We start from the raw sequence: 17,696 nt of genomic DNA, 5'->3' as shown, positions 1-17,696 counted from the left end.
CCAATCCATAATAACGAGACATGTGTCATTGTGCTTTAGTTGTGTGTAAAGTAAGGTTTCGATGAAGTATAAGGGTGAGACCCACTATAAATTCACCTCCAACCGTCTAGAGTAGGGATGCAAATTTCACTTTTTTTAGTCATTTGTTGACCTAGAGTTTACTCAATTGAACTAAAAATAGTATTGCCAATAATTGTTACGTGGAGGGATATGAACAAAAGTAGTGATCCAAATTACCCATTAAGTACCAACTTGTATCCCTAGCCCTGATTCCTCTCACCCTTTGTGCTCGGCGCCACTCGTCCCCTCTCTCCGGTCATCTCCTCCCAAAATCTAGTGATATCAGCATCCACCGCCAAGTTCAACAAAAAAGAGAAGCACCAGAGGGCCTAGCTTGGTTTCTCTGCCGACCCTTGGAGCATTGACAAGATCTCGCAATGACGGTCAGCATCCCTGGTGCCACTAGTGTTGGGAGAGATGGCTTGTCCATGCAACACCGATGTTAAGCTTGGTGCTGCTACATCTGACAACGATCGGATTTGGCAATGACCCTCCTCCCCAAGATTGTTGGCCTGAGGCAGCCCCATATGGCGGCTACTACTACACATTCGTGATCACCCCTACTCCAACCGTCAATGACACCTTTCTCAGCCTCTTGCTCACTGGAGCTGCTCCCTCCACATCCTTCCAATGGCGGCAAGAGCAACGACCTCGTGGAGTCTCGACAATATACACAAAAATGGATTTTTTTTAATTCACTATGAGCTCCCTATAAGCTTATGGATGACTTTTAGATGTTGCTCGCTATGGCCTTCTTATGCCACCTCCAGATTTCGCATGGTAATATAGTCAATGAGACTAACATGGTTTGCTCTTATAGATGTTGCATGATAAAATTGGGGTCCCAAACATCTCAAAGGATAATCATCAAGGTCAAAGAAAAGCTTAATGAAGATATGATAATCAAGGTCAATTGTTTAGGCAAGTGAGTATGGTGTTTGAGAGTATCATTTACGTAGATAGTTTTTTTTTTTTGCCATACTATAAATAGGGTTTGGGTTTAGTAGCTTGATACAATGTCTTTATGTTAGTTACTTAGTAGGTAATATACACTAAGTTTGGTTAGCTCTATATATTAGAGGAAGGCCTAAGATATCAAGGAAAGGAAGCCACAAAGATCAGAACTTGTGTTGGATTAAATTGGACCAAGTCCCCATTGGAAAATAAGTCACCATATCATACGGTGGAACACCATAACATACAATGAGTCAAGATAGAAGGCAAACATAAGACATCATAAGTTTTTCAGGATCATCGTATCATACGGTGAGGTATGGCATAAGAAGTTTTTAGGGTCACCGTATCATATGGTAGGTACTTTACCACTGGACAAAAAGTTTGTCGAAGTGGTGTTCGAGGAGATTAAGTCATCATCATACAGTGATGTATTGGCTTGGTGTAGTACAAGGTCATCATACTATCATACAAAGAGGTTGTGGCTTAAAGACTAAAAGCCACCTTATCATATGGTGAGGTATTGATAGGCTCCAACAATCAGATTTCTGACCAATGAAAGGATGTCACCGTTTTATACAATGCTAATCACCATATCATATGGTGATAAAGATTTTTGTAGCATGAACTCTAACGACTAGTTTTTGGACTTGGGGCTATAAATACTCTACTCCTGGCTATCCGACACACACTCGTCTTGGAGAGTTTCATAGCCAACTTTGAGTTGAAGTTGAAGTTCAAGGTAATTAGCGTAAGATTAAAAATTTGATTAGTGCTAGTTTATGCCTAATGTGCATCTAGCTAGATGATTAGTCTAGAGTTAGATCAAGTGAGTGATCTACACTTCTTACTCTTGGTATTTACCTACATCTAGATGGCATAATGATGATGAGTCTTGTGGGACCCTCCCATCGAGTTTATGGAGTGGCTGTAAGCGTTTTGAGCGGGAGGAGTGGCATGTGCCCAGACGGCTACCTTAGTAGGAGACCTAACAGTGTGCGGGGATATCTAATGGCAAGAGTTGTGAAGCTACCTGACCGGGGAACCTAGCCCATGCGAGAGGCTCTAGCGTGGACTAGTGGTGAGAGGAAACTCACCGATACTATAAGAACAAGTTGTCATATCGAGTTTGCGCTCTCTAACTCATTTACATTCTACACTTATTTATTGCATAGATTATTTTTCGTATTTACTTTTTATAGAATTGTCATGTGTAGTTTGTAGGATTAGAACTTATTATGCAAAACTTTGTTCTATTAGAGTAGCCTCACTAGATAAACCTTGAACACATTTAGATAGAAGTCAATTTAAATTTATCTTATTAAATTAAGTCGAATAATATTAAAAAACCTAATTAACTCCCCCTCTTATGTCGTCACCGATCTTTACACTTTATTGACATAGTTTTTTAGTGAAAGTCACCGGTCATAAATACTTATCGCTTTGACTAAGATGGTCAAACTTTTAAAATTTTGACAGTCAATATCTTCCAAAATATTTAGTTTGGGAACATAAAAATTATGTGTAGATTTATCTTAAAAATGCTATCATAATATTATATTATTATTAGATATTATAACTATAGCTTAGTAAAAAATAATAATCAAAGTTGCACGTCAAAGACCGTAAAAAATAAAAAATACTATGTATTTTTTTAGGAGGGAGTATTATGATAGTATAGCCAGCAAAAACCACCTTGGCCAACAACCCACTGAGCATAACAATGATACCCAAGGCCACAAAACCTAGTGGGCCTTAAAAATCGGGCCCACGTAGCCCACCGCTCCCAATTTTTTCCTCCGCCTCTCGTTTCTTCCATTCTCTCTCTCTCTCTCACTCACTCCGTGCGTCTAGGCGACAGAGCGGGCGAACCCTAGCCGAGATTAGATTGGAGGCTAGCGCCACCACCGGAGGAGGAGGACGACGACCATGCTGAGGGTTGCGGGGAGGAGGCTCTCGTCTTCCCTATCCTGCCGCCCGGTCGCCGCGGCGACAAGGGCCTCCCTCGCCGGCGCTGGCGCCCCTGGCGGGGACGAAGACTCGGCCCGCGGCCGCGACCAGCCGCGGTTCTCCATTGAGTCTCCCTTCTTCGCAGCCTCCAGGGGTAAGCACGCGCGCCCCTCCGCTTTCACGTGTTCCGTGTAGATTTGGCTCGGGTGGGGATCGGGATCCATCGGGTGGGTTCTGGAGGATCCCTTGATCTGCGATACGAGGATGACCACGCGATAGATGTTTCAGGTTCTCGCGCATGGTGTAAATTTTCTTCGAAGCCTTCCTCTTTGTATCATTAGGGCTCCCGCTCTGTTGCTTGTTATGCCGTTGCTGTAGTTCTATTGCGGATCAATCTTGTGGATTGCGTTACATTCATAATGGATTGTAGCCATCTGCGTCACTTTGCTTGTCCGTTTGAGAAATGTGTGCTCAACTTGCTTGCACGGTTTTTGTTCCTGTTAGGATTCCATCTGCGCTGTTCTGTGAAGTTGTGTTCCCTTGTTCTTAGCATCTCCTTATACTGTTTGGCATCCATTTCTCGATATGCAGCATGTGCCAGCATAAACGAATGCCTCTTAGGGACAACTGCAAACACAGGATTTTTCCTGCCAACTTGGTGATGAATTGGGTTGCTAAGATGGCAATGTTGTGTTGTAACATTATTCGGAGCATTCTAGTATTGGGGGAGATGCACTTTCTAAGTCATACTTGTTTTGTCCCCTAAATGCTTTTATGCTAGACTATAGCTAGTATCCCTTGCTGAAAAGAAAAAAGGTCTAGTATCTGAAGTACCATTATAGCTGCTTGTAGTCATACTATGATCTTTTAATCTAGTTCTATTGGCCAGATGTCTTCTATTGTTTCACAATGTTGCACTAGAGATCTAAATATGCTTGTGCAATGTATGCCACTCATCTATTGCCAATTGTCTAGTGTCATGTTGCATTTGGTTATTTACTTATTTCCAGTGTGCTGGTAAACTACAATCAGTTTATATGTTTATGTTATACCTGCTGGCAAAGACTACAACAATGAGCACTGACATGAAGCAATAGTTTAGTATGCTTGCTTGTTTTAAACATATTCATGATGCATTCTGTTAGTCCAAAGCCTGCATAGCAATGCTGATTTTTACTGAGATTAATATTATAGCATATATAAATATCATTGATACAACACGAGGATCCTTCCACCTTTTCATGTTCTGTGTATATTTGGCTTGGATGACATCGGAATCCTATGGTTCTGGAGGATTCCTTGATCTTGAGGATGCCGACGGTTTAGGTTCTCGTGGATGCTCTCGTTTCGTTTGACTGGAAAGCCTTCATATTTGTATCATTGGGGCTCTGTACTTGACTGTCTTAACCATTACTTGCTGTTCTGTAGTAATCATTTTAACGTGGATCGTTCTTGTCAAGTGGGCTAGATTTGAATTGGGACACATGATGACATGACTAAAATCTAAACCTACAAAACTCAAGTGTTGTTAGCACCAGAAAGTGTAGTGATCATTCTAATGTGGATCAGCTTTGTCAATGGACAAGATTTGAATGGCGATATCTGACTAAAATCTAAACCTACAAACCTCACATGATGTTAGCATTAGAAAGCTTCCCAAATACTAATTAATGGCACTTCCTTTACGCCTAATCTGATTCCACTTTATTTACATCTTATTCAGACATCCTCTAATGCCACTGCACAAAGCTTTCCAACTACTTCTTTAAACTCTACATCCGTTTGTTTAATACCCCATTGAAGTAGTATCTTTTTCACTCGGTTTAATTCTAACTTATCATGGAAATCGAGTATCTAGAGCAATTAGATAAAACACATAATATGTACCGGAAATTGCAAATGTACATGAGAGCTATATGTATGGAAGGTGAGAAGGGGGGGGGGGGGGAAACATAAGTACATTTAGAGTATTGAGATCTGGTGCAGCAACTGCACGATGTCTTCAACTAAAAAGACCCTTCACATGCAGAGGCCAAAACAGTGAGTGGATGTCAATGTGGCATTGTGGGCAGAGTAGGAGGGGTGTAAGGTGAGTCAATCTCCTTACACTGTAGTTCAAATCCTCACTTAGATCCCTCCTAAGACTGCAATGACATCCCCTCATAATTTTGGCCTCCGTGCCCGATGAGGCGTTCTAGCTGAGGACGTTGTGCGGTCGCTGAATCATCTCCCAAGACTCTAAATGTAGACATGTTTCTGTTCTTCTCATCTTCAATGTACATAACTCTCCTGTACATTTCTGATCTTCCTTACATATTAAAAATTTGTGTTTTATCTATTGCTATAGATTTTTTAGTTTTACAAGAAGTTGGAACCAAGTAGAGTGAAAAATATACTAGTTATATATTTTTTTTCTAAAAAAACAATATACTAGTTAAATGGGGTATTGAACAAACAAATGGTGTCTAAACTAGTTTAAGAGCTTTGTGCAGTGCAATTAGTGGATATGAAGTTGTAAAGAAAGTGGTGTCTTCAGTTGTAAAGAAAGTGACATCTTTGTGCAGTGCAATTAGTGGATATGGAGATTGATGACCTCCACAAATGTTGTAAAGAAAGTGGTATCTTCAGTCGTAAAGAAAGTGACATTAGTTGAGTATTTGAGAAGCTTTCTGGTGCTAACAACACTTCGGATTTGTAGCTTCAGATTTTAGCCATGTGTCTGAATTTCCATTTGAATAATTTGTTCTCATATTGCCTAGATGATTTGTGTTGCAACAGAGACCATTTGCGTTATTGCATAAAAGTATATTCCCTTGATTTTAGCATGTTGATATGTTGTTTGGCAAATTGATTGGTGAATTTGGTTACTATCATGATTGCTAGAGGGTGAGAGTGGCTGTAAACTGTGTATATGCATTTCACAGCCCCAAAGGGGCAATATATATTACAGGAGAGGAATACTCTGACCAAACCCTAGGAAACTAAGAAATTAACATTTTGCCCTTAACCCCCCCCCCCCCCCCTCAAATGCAAGGCATATGCAATAGCGATGCATTTGAAGAGGTTATGACACTAAAAAAGACACTTAGGACCTAATACAACACTGCTAAACAATACATCCAAATCCGTATCAATGTCGTCACTGTGGCGTCAGCTCTGTGATGTGTCTTCTTCTTCAACGTGGAGTCATGTGGCCGCTATGAGAAGAGAGAGAAGGGCAGGAGCAACATGATGAAGGGTGATGAAGATGACACGAAGAGAGGTTTGTCAAGTTAAGACGAGGAGGTGCGAAGAGAAGCACGAGGATAGAGTCGTGATGATGAGCACGCCTACAGTCAAGAGTCGCGACAGAGGCGACTGTGAGTAGCACGGTCAAGCAGATGGACCTTGGCCGCTCAAATCCCACTAGTACTATGCCACACGGACGAGTCAAGGTCTCACAAATCTGCGCACCAAAAGCTACGGGTAGTAGTTAGAGGCTACAAGAGGACCGAGAAAGCAGAGTCGTGTCATCAGCGACGGAAAGCGATTGGCCAAAAGGACAACCAACCGTACAAGGAAAAGTAGCAATTGGCTGAATGACAATGATTTGTGGACTCGCACGACACAGCCAAACTGAGAGGAGACGCTAGCGGACTTGGATGGACGTAGTAGTAGGAAGGAAGACTATTACTAGACTCGGGTACTAGCAGGCAGCAACAATGACAAAAGAGATCATCATCCAAAACAGGTAGCCAAATAGCGAGCATGGCTTAGCAAGCTGGATTTGGAGAATGGACTAGCACCACACAAACTGCACTACACCCTAGAGAGGCAAGGGCCATCAGTCCAAGATGTAGCCCTCGTGTGGCACAAGAACTTCCCCCCGGACATCCGCACTCCACAACACAGAAGCGAGGATTCCAAACCAGTAGCACCCCATGGCCCAAAAGCAACACTCCCATCCTCCTCTTTCGTCCACCCAAACCAGAAGAGAGGCAGCGACAACAGAAGACAAACGAGCTTCAGGCAGAGTTGCCTAAGGGAGCTCCAGGCTGCGGTGGCCCATGGCCCGACGGCGTCGACAGTGGCTTGAGAGCAAGGCGGGTAGCTAGAGAAGATGGGAAAGAAAACCGATGGGGAAAGGGGGCACGATCAAGGTTCACAAATTCATTTGGACCCTGAAAACTAGTCCCCAGCGGTAACTGAAAATGCACGGTTACCGTGAAACTCGGTCAAAATTCGGCGAGAATTCAAACAAATTCACTCGGTCAAATTTGCAATTCGTGGCAAATTCAGACTGAATCAACCGATCGGTAACCGGTCGAATTCTACCGGCAACCGACCAAATTGATCGATTTACTGATCGTTTTTTTTCTCTGCATTTCCCACATTCACCGGTAACTCGTCGAATTTCCCGATTTACCGAGCACATTTCTCGGTAACCGGTGAAGTCCAACAAAAAACCAAAAAATGGCTCAACTTTGTAAAATTAATAACTAATTCATCTGGGTTTCAAATCAAGTGAAACAAATTTTGTTGGTTTCCTCGTAACATGATCTAAATGATAAAAGTATTTATACTCATAAAAAAGTTGAATATGTGAGAAAATGTATTTGCTAAACCTAGTTAACATGATCTAATGCATAGTTAACTCTTTGCTAATCCAAAAATCATGAAACGAATTTTGTTAGTCGCCTTACATGATCCTATGTCTTTTAAAAATACATGAACTCATGAAATAGTTATTGATATATGCAGGATTGTGTAAATGTGTTGCAACTAGATTAATTCATAACTAACCCATCACACCTCCAAAATTAGTGAAACCACTTTTATTAGTTTACTTATACTGTGCTTTATGTAGGAAAAATAATGTTAGACATGAAACAATTAATTACAATGTTGTTTATTAATATGTTCACTTTCTTCTTGTGAACTTTGTAAAAATCATGGAGAAATTAATAAAACTCTAAATGAAGTGAAATTAATTTTAAAGATCTTCTTGACATAAGTTAATAAATGAGCTACACGCATCAACTTCTTCCTTTTTTTTCAAACCTCCTCCCTATAGGATATGATGCAAACGATATTATTTTTGAATTTTTTTTTCACACAAGGTCTTAGAATTGCCTCTAGTTTTCTCTAGGATTTTTTTTGTGATTTTTAATTTTTGTTGAATTCAAATTCGAAAACCGGTCGTATTATGGAATCGGTGCGGACTAGTAAGCTCGATAATCATGGTTATCGACTGGTAACTGATGAATTTTTGAACCCTAGGCAGGACACGGTAGATTCCGACCAGGAGCAGCCGGTGGGCGCTTCATGCAGCAGGGCGGTGGTGGGGTGGAGTAGATCCAGCGGGTAGGGCCTGGCGAGCCCATGCTGCTTTCTCTCAGACCGGAGAGGACTAGCGGCTGGTGGCGTGGGTGGAGCGGGAGGGAGGCGTCGAGGAAGAGGGACTTGGGCGGTGCCGCAGGGTGGAGAGGCGCGGGCGAAGAGACGACGAACACCCAAGTAGATTTGGGTGGCCCTGGGGTGGAACTACGGTGGTGGCCGTTGACTGCTCGGGAAGAAGATTAGACTGTGGTAGCGGCGACGGCCGGAGAGGACCTCGGGATAGCTGGATCTTACGGTGGTGACCCGGGAAGCTGAGAGGGAAGAGTCGAGACGGAGCTGTGGCCTGGTAGTCGACGACCATAGGGTGGCATGGTGAGCTCAGGTTAACGGGAGCTCTTGAGGCACGGATCTGGTGGCGACCTGTGCTGAGGATGCTCAGACCCGGCCAGCAGCAGTCCTATGAATCTGCAGCGACACTAGGGATGGCCAGAGGTGAGGTCGATGATGAAGAGGCCACCAGTGATAGGGCCCAACCCGATCTGGCCTGCTGATGAGCAAATCGGCTGCAAGAAGCCCAGGTGACACAGATCGGATCGGGAGGCAGCTCCTGCTCTTGCTGCTCGATGGAGACACCCGATGGTTGAATACAGGCTAGCTGCTGCTGCAGCAGCTCGACAACCTACTGTTAAACTACAGCAAGTAGAGGTAGCCACCCCGAGAGTCGAGATTGCTCCTCCCGGGGGCAGCGGAGCAGAAGCGATTTTGGCTTTTGGTTTGGATCGAGAACAACCTAGAGCTGTGATACCATGCTAGAGGGTGAGAGTGGCTGTAAACTGTGTGTATGCATTCCACAGCCCCAAAGGGGCAGTATATATTACAGGAGAGGAATACTCTAGAGACCAAACCTAGGAAACTAGGAAATTATTATTTTACCCTTAACAATGACAATGTTGTGTTGTTACATTAATTGAAGCATATAGGTAGCTACTCACAAAAAAAGACCTAGTATCTGAACCGCTGAAGTAATATACCATTTTTACTACATTTAATCATGCTTTGTTAGTCTACTTTTACTGGTTGGATAGCTTCTATTCTTTCCTAATGTTGCTCTAGAGGTCTGCATATGCTTGTCTAATGTGTGACGCCAATCTTTTTTTAGTTTCCTTGTGTCATGTTGCCTTTGGTGATATTATGTCAATGTGCTGCAAAACTACAATTTAGTTTATATGTTTTTCCTGTACCTGTTGGCAAAGACCAAAACAGTGGGCACTGTCCTAAAGACTAAGGCAATAGTTGATTATGCTTGCTTGTTGTAAATATTCCTTGTGCTTTCTGCTAGTCCAAAGCATGCATAGCATATGCTGATTGTGATCAGCATTACACCAAATAAAAGCAACATTGAAACAACAATGCTTACTTTGAAGTTTCAACTCTATGGGAGACTCGCTTATTATCCAATGTCGCCATTCAGATTGTTACATGAAATGCCTGCTAAGATGATCTTGCTCCTATCATTGCCAACTCCTGCTAGTTGGTTTGTCTTTTGCTTGTGCAGGAGGTTGAATGCAGTGCTATCATTTGTTATTTGTTTATATCCGAAGATGGGCTCTGTAACAGTTATCTTACTTTGTCCCGCAGGCTTCTCTTCAACTGAAACACTTGTCCCAAGGAACCAAGATGTTGGTCTGGCTGACCTCCCAGCAACTGTGGCTGCTTTGAAGAACCCTAACCCAAAGGTGGTTTATGATGAGTACAACCATGAAAGATATCCTCCCGGAGATCCCAGCAAGCGTGCGTTTGCTTACTTTGTTCTGAGTGGTGGGAGATTCATATACGCTTCACTGCTGCGTCTCCTCGTATTGAAGTTTGTCCTGAGTATGTCAGCAAGTAAGGATGTGCTTGCCCTTGCTTCACTTGAGGTGGACCTCTCCAGTATCGAACCAGGCACCACAGTGACCGTGAAGTGGCGTGGAAAGCCAGTCTTTATCAGGCGCCGTACGGAGGATGACATCAAGCTAGCCAACAGTGTGGATGTTGCATCCCTGCGCCACCCACAGCAGGACGCGGAGCGGGTGAAGGACCCCGAGTGGCTGGTGGTTATTGGTGTCTGCACTCATCTTGGTTGCATCCCTCTCCCGAACGCCGGAGACTTTGGCGGCTGGTTCTGCCCATGCCATGGTTCCCACTATGACATCTCCGGGAGGATCCGCAAGGGCCCCGCACCGTTCAACCTTGAGGTGCCCACATACAGTTTCCTGGAAGAGAACAAGCTGCTCATAGGCTGAGCCCGAGACTATCCATCTATCTATCTACTTTCACAGGGTTGAGTCCCTCCTGTGCTGTTATATTGTTCCTTATTTTTTTGGTTTGGCTAACTTTTTTGTTTCACGGGTGTCATTGCCATGCCATGATGGTCGACTGTTATCTGCCAAAGTGCAGTTTTCAAGTACAAAATAATTTGCTACTGTGCTGCTACTGAAATGTAAGTTGGAAGCCATTTTGAACTTCATTTTTGCCCCCTGGGATGCAGTAGGAACTAGGAAGGATCTTGAGTACTGCTATCTCTTTGTGGCACATTCTTGTAACGAATAAGCAGTCTCACTGTTCTTTTGCCATTTATGCATGTGATGTGAAGTTACTCATTGAACTGGTGATTGTTTTCGACGTGAGATCAAATTCCACGAGCTCTCCTGTTGGTTTTATTTCTGCGTGTTGATGCGATCGGGCAGTGTTCCAAAATGGCGGCTGCAAGGGACGGGTCTAGGCGTGTTTGGTTTGTGACCCAAACTGACCAAGTCAAATTTTGGCTATTTTGGCATCTATGACCAAGGGATGGGTCTAAGCGTGTTTGGTTTTATATGATTATATTTAGAAAGATCCTCATATGAATTGAGAGGAGAGAGAGTTGACACAAATGTTTTGTAAAAGTAAATTTTATAAGATTCTATCAAAAAAATTCTTATGAGATCTCATCTATAACATTTATTTCATATTAATAATTAGGCTGAAGAGCAGAGGGAGTGTGGACACATGTTATCACAGGGAAGAAGATCTTTCTAGGATATAATCTTATAAAATTTGCTTTCGTCTTCTATAGGACCGGATCCCGTAAATTTTATTTGCGTTTAATTGGGAGCAAAATTTCCGCTGGCCAAAAGAAAAAATTGGCATGCCAAATTTTTGCTTCACAATGCTATGTCTTTCCCACGCGAGCAAATTGGCCGCTCGAGCTGCCGAGCCAAATTTTGTCAACCCCTATGTGACGTGGCAGCATGTAATAGGTTATACGGGTTTCAAAATTTTAGGATTAACAAATTTCAGACCATTTTATTTTTTAAACCATATATCTAATTTATGATATTCAACCTGCGCACGCAAGGCAAAGGGAACATGAACTTGTCAAGTGTCAGCCCCTGTCCAGTTTGACGGTCCGAGGGAAGGCGTCAACGATGGCGCCAAGGCCGAGCGTGTCCCAGCTCCAGCCTCCAGGTAAACAAGCAGTAACTCATCCATGCTTGCGGCTACTCACACTCAATGAAAATCCCACATAATAATCTTAATGAGCTTTATGTCTGATTCTAAATATAAGTTCATTTCAACATTAAAATGGTCTCCAATATAACATTTTAACTAGTAATATCTATAAAAATATATATTTTAAATAGAAAGAATAATATATTAAGAAAGTATTTTTATAAGTAATAACATCAATCTTATCCTGCCAATCTATACGATTTTTTCCTTTAGACCACTGATGACATGATTAATGAACTGTTTCAACTCTCCCTTCATTTTAAGTTGCCCACGGATAAAAACCTCACGTTTGTGACAGTGCTTCCGTCAAGTTCTAAATATGAAGCACAAGAGGGAAGTTCAAAATGATTTGATGCAATTCATTAATCGAAAAGATATTCCCTTTAATCATGAAAGAATATTACTTTAAGTTGCATGTAGTCAATATCTTTAAAGTTTGATCATTAATATCTTTCGAATTTTTAGTGAACTTTTAAAAATGCTATAGTTAGATCTGTTTTGAAAAATAGTTTTATAATATTACAATATGCTATATTTTTCATACTAGCGGTGAAAGAAGTACGATGATGACCATATCCTTGTCCAAAACATTAAAGGGAGTATATAAACATCAAAATAACACTGGTAACTATTAACTACAGTGATTTGGACCATCTTAATAAACTAGTACTAGGATTCTGAGAAAGTGCTCCCCTTGATTCCTCTTTCCTCTCTCTCTCCCCTCTCCATTTGTCCTAACAAAATCTCCTTTGCGTTGTCGAATTCCCAATTCCAATCCCCTCGTTAAGCTCTCTCGTGGCTCCGGGAGGTCGAGACCGGAGAGGGCGTCCGCGATGGGATCAAGAACAGGATGGCTCCCCGTGGTCCTCCTGCTGGTGGCCGCCTCCGTCCTCTCGCCGCAGGCCGCCGCCTCCGGCGAGGCCGAACAGGCCGTTCAACAGCACAGCGAGCGCATCTCAGGTACCCCCCCCCCCCTCTTCTTCTTCCTCTTTGTATCTCCAAACTTCTCTATTCAAAGCTGATTCCTTTTAGTTGTTAGGATTAGGAGCCTAGGTTTGTAGCTTCCGTTGCTGTTTTTTACTCCACTTTGGAGTCAGAAGCCTATGGTCTGTGGAGTTGTTGATTGTGTGTTGATTTATTCGTTCCGTGTGCTACGGCACATATATCTCTTCTACCTTTGGAGTTGGATACTTTGGATTAGTCTTATTTGTGAAGATTGTTAGTTCTTGCTGTTGCTTAGAGTTGTGAACTAGGACTTGTTAGTTCTTGCTGTTGCTTAGATTTGTGGACCAGGACCTCTTTGAGCGCTAATAAATCCGTATCGGTTCAGTCGGATTGCTTATTTTCTGCGCCTTTTGTGTTGGATTTCCTGTGATATCGTTGTTAAGTTTTCAGGTTCAAGTTCGATCCTTTTTCTCGATGATTGTGGATGATATCATCACCGTTTAATTTTAGCTGTAAGGTTGCATTGGGGGTGATCTTCATTTTTCCCTCCAGAATTTCTTGCTTTTTGTTAGTTAATTGTTGCTAAGATTATTTTTATGCAGCCGATGATTAGTCCAACAGTATGGCACTGGTATTGTGGCTAATGGCCATGGTTCCAGTCCTGCTAAGCATATGCTAAGGTCGGTCTATTGTGGATTTTTTGGGGGTTGACCCGTGATCACTTAGTTGCTGAGCCTCAAGGATGACTATGGTAGCCAATCGCAAAACGAGAAAAAGAGTATTTTTATAAGTATGAATGTATGATAGTAATTTGGTTCAGCTGGTAGAAATGGCATAGAATCAACGAGGAACCCATCTTAATCACATGAATTGATTCAAATATAAAAAGGGCTAAGGTTCAACTCGAGTGGATTATACTTAGCATGATATTGATTCAAATATAAAAAGGATTAAGGTTCAACTCAGGTAGAGATGGCTGCATGCTTGCTTTGCTTTCAATTTATTTACATCATATTTTGTTCACGTGAGTTGCTCATGTGTTTGCACTAAAACAACAACTATGAAACTGTAGGGAGTGCTGGTGATGTGTTAGAAGACAATCCCGTGGGGAGGTTGAAGGTCTTCATCTATGACCTGCCGAGAAAGTACAACAAGAAGATGGTCACCAAGGATCCACGGTGCCTCAATCACATGTTTGCTGCAGAAATTTTCATGCATCGTTTCTTGCTCTCAAGTGCTGTGCGGACACTAAATCCCAAGGAGGCTGATTGGTTCTATACACCAGTTTATACTACTTGTGATTTAACTCCTGCTGGACTGCCCTTGCCATTCAAGTCACCACGGGTGATGAGGAGTGCAATCCAGTATATTTCAAACAAATGGCCCTTCTGGAATAGGACTGATGGAGCAGATCACTTTTTTGTTGTCCCGCATGATTTTGCAGCATGCTTTCACTATCAGGTGGGTGCACCTCCCTCGGCATCCCATGTTCATCATGGGATGCGTTGTGCACAATTTTACCTTTTAGCAGAGGTTGGAATCAGGGATAGATCCTGCCTTAACTACCATTTTACTCAGAAGTTATATGTCTAACAATTGTATTGACGTTTGCAGGAAGGAAAAGCTATTGAGCGTGGAATTCTTCCATTGTTGCGACGTGCTACATTGGTCCAAACTTTTGGACAGGAGAATCATGTTTGTCTTAAGGAGGGTTCGATCATTATACCACCCTATGCTCCTCCGCAGAAAATGCAAGCTCACTTGATTTCCCCTGATACTCCACGTTCAATCTTCGTTTACTTCAGAGGACTTTTCTATGACACTGGGAATGACCCTGAGGGTGGCTACTATGCAAGGTAGCAATCGCTTCAAAGTTTTAAGATATTTGAATTTTGTATGAATTTTGGATCCCTTTATTCACTTCAGTAATATTATTGTACAGAGGTGCGCGTGCTTCCCTATGGGAGAACTTCAAGAGCAACCCTCTATTTGACATTTCCACAGATCACCCTGCCACTTACTACGAAGATATGCAGCGTGCTGTCTTCTGCCTGTGCCCATTGGGCTGGGCACCATGGAGCCCTAGGTTGGTTGAGGCAGTGGTCTTTGGCTGCATTCCAGTCATCATAGCTGATGATATTGTGCTACCATTTGCTGATGCAATCCCATGGGAGGAAATTGGTGTCTTTGTCCAGGAGAAGGATGTACCAAAGCTAGACACAATCCTCACATCAATGCCTATCGATGATATTTTAAGAAAGCAAAGGTTACTTGCAAATCCATCAATGAAGCAGGCCATGTTGTTCCCGCAGCCTGCTCAACCAAGAGACGCATTCCACCAAATCTTGAACGGCCTTGCTCGCAAGCTCCCACACCCAGAAGGTGTATACTTACAACCTAGCGAGAGGCGTCTCAACTGGACTGCTGGACCTGTGGGAGATCTGAAACCTTGGTAGCGAAGAGCTATCTTCTTCTTGTTCTTCTTTGATAATCTTTGCCATGGAAACCCCATAGGATTAGTTCATAGTTCATGAAATGTGATGTAATCGAAATGCTGTGCTTTAGGTGCAAAATACACCTTGGCGTTGTCTAGTCCTTATGAACATCATGCAACTTAGTGATTTCTGATAGAAATGAATCATATTTATACTGCTATCAGAACCACATGTTAGATTAGTTATCTATGTTGACAAGTTTTCACTACAGTCGTGCCATTTTATTCTGCAACTGCTGTATCATTGTATTCTAAAGACGACGAATGGGTGACAAGAACAAGAATTCAACACTCAATCTGGTACGTCACAAGGCTGTGAGTAGCATTATATAGACAGCAAAATTACAGTTTTTCATGTTTTCAGCTATTGCTATGGGTTCACTCTGTACTTTGCTGACACGTACATGCTACTTGCAGGCCAGGCAACTGATTTATAGGTTGTGCAGCCTGTCCGGTGATGCGACGCCGATCGTCGCCGTACTCTTACTCATCATCGTCAGCCAAGGTGAACTGCTTGAGCAGCGCACCGCAGACGGGCAGTGGCACGTCCTTGAAGTAGCCGAGCGGGTTGGCAAGGCGCAGGTTGTCGCAGATGCCATCGTCCCTGGTGAGCACGACGCGGGCACGGTCCCTGCTCGCCTGGACCTCGGCACAGTTTGCGAGGGGGCTCTCGACGAGGACGACCTCGCAGATGTCCTCCACGTGGCTGTCCTTGAGTTCAATCTTGTACGTGCCGGTCTCGTCGGTCACCCCATCGATGGCGCGCTCGACATTGCCGGTGCCGAAATGCTTGCACTCCAGCCTGACCTTGGCACCTGCGATCAAGAAGCTAGGTGACCCAGTGATGAACTTCTGGTTCGTGACATACCAGGTCAGTCTGGATGTCTAACTTGTGAAAACTTCTCTGCAGTTTCAGAGGTAAGGACACCATCTATCTTTCTTCCAGCTGTTCATGGATTCAGAGACTATCTTTCTTCCAGCTGTTCATGGATTCAGAGACGTGCGTTTGCGTTTCCACTGCAGGGCCGAGGAATGACATACCCTTGATGTACTCGGTGACATTGGTCTCGAACCCGGCGCGGCACGTGTCGCAGTAGACGCGGCCCTGGACGAGGTAGTCGGGAGCGTCGGTGGCGACGGCGGTGCCTGCCACGACGTAGAAGAGGATGTAGAAGAGGATGGCGGCGGTCGTCGCCGGGAGGATGCGGAGCCAGGCCATGGCCGAATGTTTTCCCCTCCCCACTGATGACTGTCTGCGAGGCTGATGTGCTTGGCAAAAGGTGAAACTTTATTTGGTGAGAGGGTAGTGAAACTATCCTGGCTTCGGAACCGAGCTATGCTGTCCTTAAATAACACCTGACCTGGGAGGATTTGTATGGCTGCCCGTGGAAGTAGCAGGTGCTGGAACAGCCGTTTTGACCGAATTTTGTGCGAAAATCTGGTGACTTTTTCTGTGATCCAGAAAAACTGGCCAACTTCTTATCCTGTTCCGTGAAAATGAGACTGCTGCCTGTTCACCACGGTGTGCTTGCAGCTTTGGATTGAGGGTTTATTTGTCAAGTACGGAACGAATAGATTGTTTAGCTGCATATTTTACACTCGCTTACGAGTGCCTTTGACGTAAATCGTTCAGAAACCAGCCAACTTGCTAGCAGAATGCAAATACTTGGAACACAGGGATTTGACAGGGCTCCTGCAGTTCCTGCAAACCGTGTGAGTCTGGTGTGCGTGCGTGTACTTCTTCCTTATGGTCAGGAAAAGAAATGTTCTAAGTAGATACAGAGCAAAGGAACGATCCAAGCAATCCAGAGTAGAAAAGGGTACAAAAGTATTCTTTTTCGCAGCACGACAATGAGTGCAAGATTTTTTAGCATAAGCATTTCTGCACCCATCTGCAATTGAGGATAAAGACGTTGACAAATAGCAAGTATAAAAGCATGAGCAGCGAGGTGTTTGCTTTTGTTCAGCATCACTACACTGGCGATTCTACGTAAAAGTGTACATGCAAATGCTTATACATCAACGAGAAAGAATGAGGAAAACACTCCTTTCCAGCTTATTATATCCTTATTCCCATAATGGAGAACATGACTTGTTTACATGAAAAATGGGAAATATATAAAAGAAAAGGAAAAGGAAAATTTCGAGAGCGAAAAATTCGAGCCCTATGCGATTTCGCTGAACTATGTTCAAGTGCACAACAGAAGATTCATGCTTGGAGGATGGCAAGAGCAGAAGAGGGCAAGCACGACTCTACTACATCCCTTGAGATATCCTTGCACTTGACGAGGGACATCAAATAAGAACCAACAGAAAACAAACAGAATACAAGCGTACCATAGGAGATGAATAACAAAGTTGCTCAGTATTGGAAAAAGAAAACAAACAGAATGCAAGCGACTAGGACATATTTCTTGACTCAATAAACTAAAATCGGTTA

At 43.2% G+C, this 17,696-nt stretch overlaps 3 protein-coding genes across 3 annotated transcripts; 2 read left to right on the top strand and 1 right to left on the bottom strand.

Annotated features, from left to right (window-relative positions):
* Positions 1 to 2,830: 2,830 nt before the first annotated feature.
* Positions 2,831 to 10,792, top strand: LOC133924122 (cytochrome b-c1 complex subunit Rieske, mitochondrial-like). Its single transcript, XM_062369521.1, has 2 exons — positions 2,831 to 3,118; positions 9,922 to 10,792. Exons 1-2 carry the CDS (start codon positions 2,944 to 2,946, stop codon positions 10,566 to 10,568), a joined length of 822 nt encoding a protein of 273 aa, XP_062225505.1. The 5' UTR covers positions 2,831 to 2,943; the 3' UTR covers positions 10,569 to 10,792.
* A 1,749-nt stretch (positions 10,793 to 12,541) lies between these two features.
* On the top strand, positions 12,542 to 15,417 carry LOC133924120 (probable glucuronosyltransferase Os04g0398600). Its single transcript, XM_062369519.1, has 4 exons — positions 12,542 to 12,777; positions 13,835 to 14,223; positions 14,377 to 14,618; positions 14,705 to 15,417. Exons 1-4 carry the CDS (start codon positions 12,651 to 12,653, stop codon positions 15,216 to 15,218), a joined length of 1,272 nt encoding a protein of 423 aa, XP_062225503.1. The 5' UTR covers positions 12,542 to 12,650; the 3' UTR covers positions 15,219 to 15,417.
* A 137-nt stretch (positions 15,418 to 15,554) lies between these two features.
* On the bottom strand, positions 15,555 to 16,727 carry LOC133924121 (pollen-specific protein C13-like). Its single transcript, XM_062369520.1, has 2 exons — positions 16,298 to 16,727; positions 15,555 to 16,071 (listed from the first exon to the last, which is right to left on the bottom strand). Exons 1-2 carry the CDS (start codon positions 16,473 to 16,475, stop codon positions 15,740 to 15,742), a joined length of 510 nt encoding a protein of 169 aa, XP_062225504.1. The 5' UTR covers positions 16,476 to 16,727; the 3' UTR covers positions 15,555 to 15,739.
* Positions 16,728 to 17,696: the final 969 nt, after the last annotated feature.

This window comes from Phragmites australis, chromosome 7 (genome assembly GCF_958298935.1).
Source record: "Phragmites australis chromosome 7, lpPhrAust1.1, whole genome shotgun sequence".
Classification (NCBI taxonomy): domain Eukaryota; kingdom Viridiplantae; phylum Streptophyta; class Magnoliopsida; order Poales; family Poaceae; genus Phragmites; species Phragmites australis.
The sequence above is the reverse complement of the archived record's forward strand: the minus strand, read 5'-3'. Positions and strand labels throughout refer to the sequence as shown.

What these genes read in the sequence shown, in the direction of transcription:
- LOC133924120 (XM_062369519.1), top strand. Translation starts at nt 12,651, where the DNA reads ATGGGATCAAGAACAGGATGGCTCCCCGTGGTCCTCCTGCTGGTGGCC. An exon ending in CAGCATGCTTTCACTATCAG is followed by an intron (nt 14,224 to 14,376) that starts GTGGGTGCACCT and finishes TGACGTTTGCAG; the next exon opens with GAAGGAAAAGCTATTGAGCG. An exon ending in GAGGGTGGCTACTATGCAAG is followed by an intron (nt 14,619 to 14,704) that starts GTAGCAATCGCT and finishes ATTATTGTACAG; the next exon opens with AGGTGCGCGTGCTTCCCTAT.
- LOC133924121 (XM_062369520.1), bottom strand. Translation starts at nt 16,475, where the DNA reads ATGGCCTGGCTCCGCATCCTCCCGGCGACGACCGCCGCCATCCTCTTC. An exon ending in TGTCACCGAGTACATCAAGG is followed by an intron (nt 16,072 to 16,297) that starts GTATGTCATTCC and finishes TCTTGATCGCAG; the next exon opens with GTGCCAAGGTCAGGCTGGAG.
- LOC133924122 (XM_062369521.1), top strand. Translation starts at nt 2,944, where the DNA reads ATGCTGAGGGTTGCGGGGAGGAGGCTCTCGTCTTCCCTATCCTGCCGC. An exon ending in CTTCTTCGCAGCCTCCAGGG is followed by an intron (nt 3,119 to 9,921) that starts GTAAGCACGCGC and finishes TTTGTCCCGCAG; the next exon opens with GCTTCTCTTCAACTGAAACA.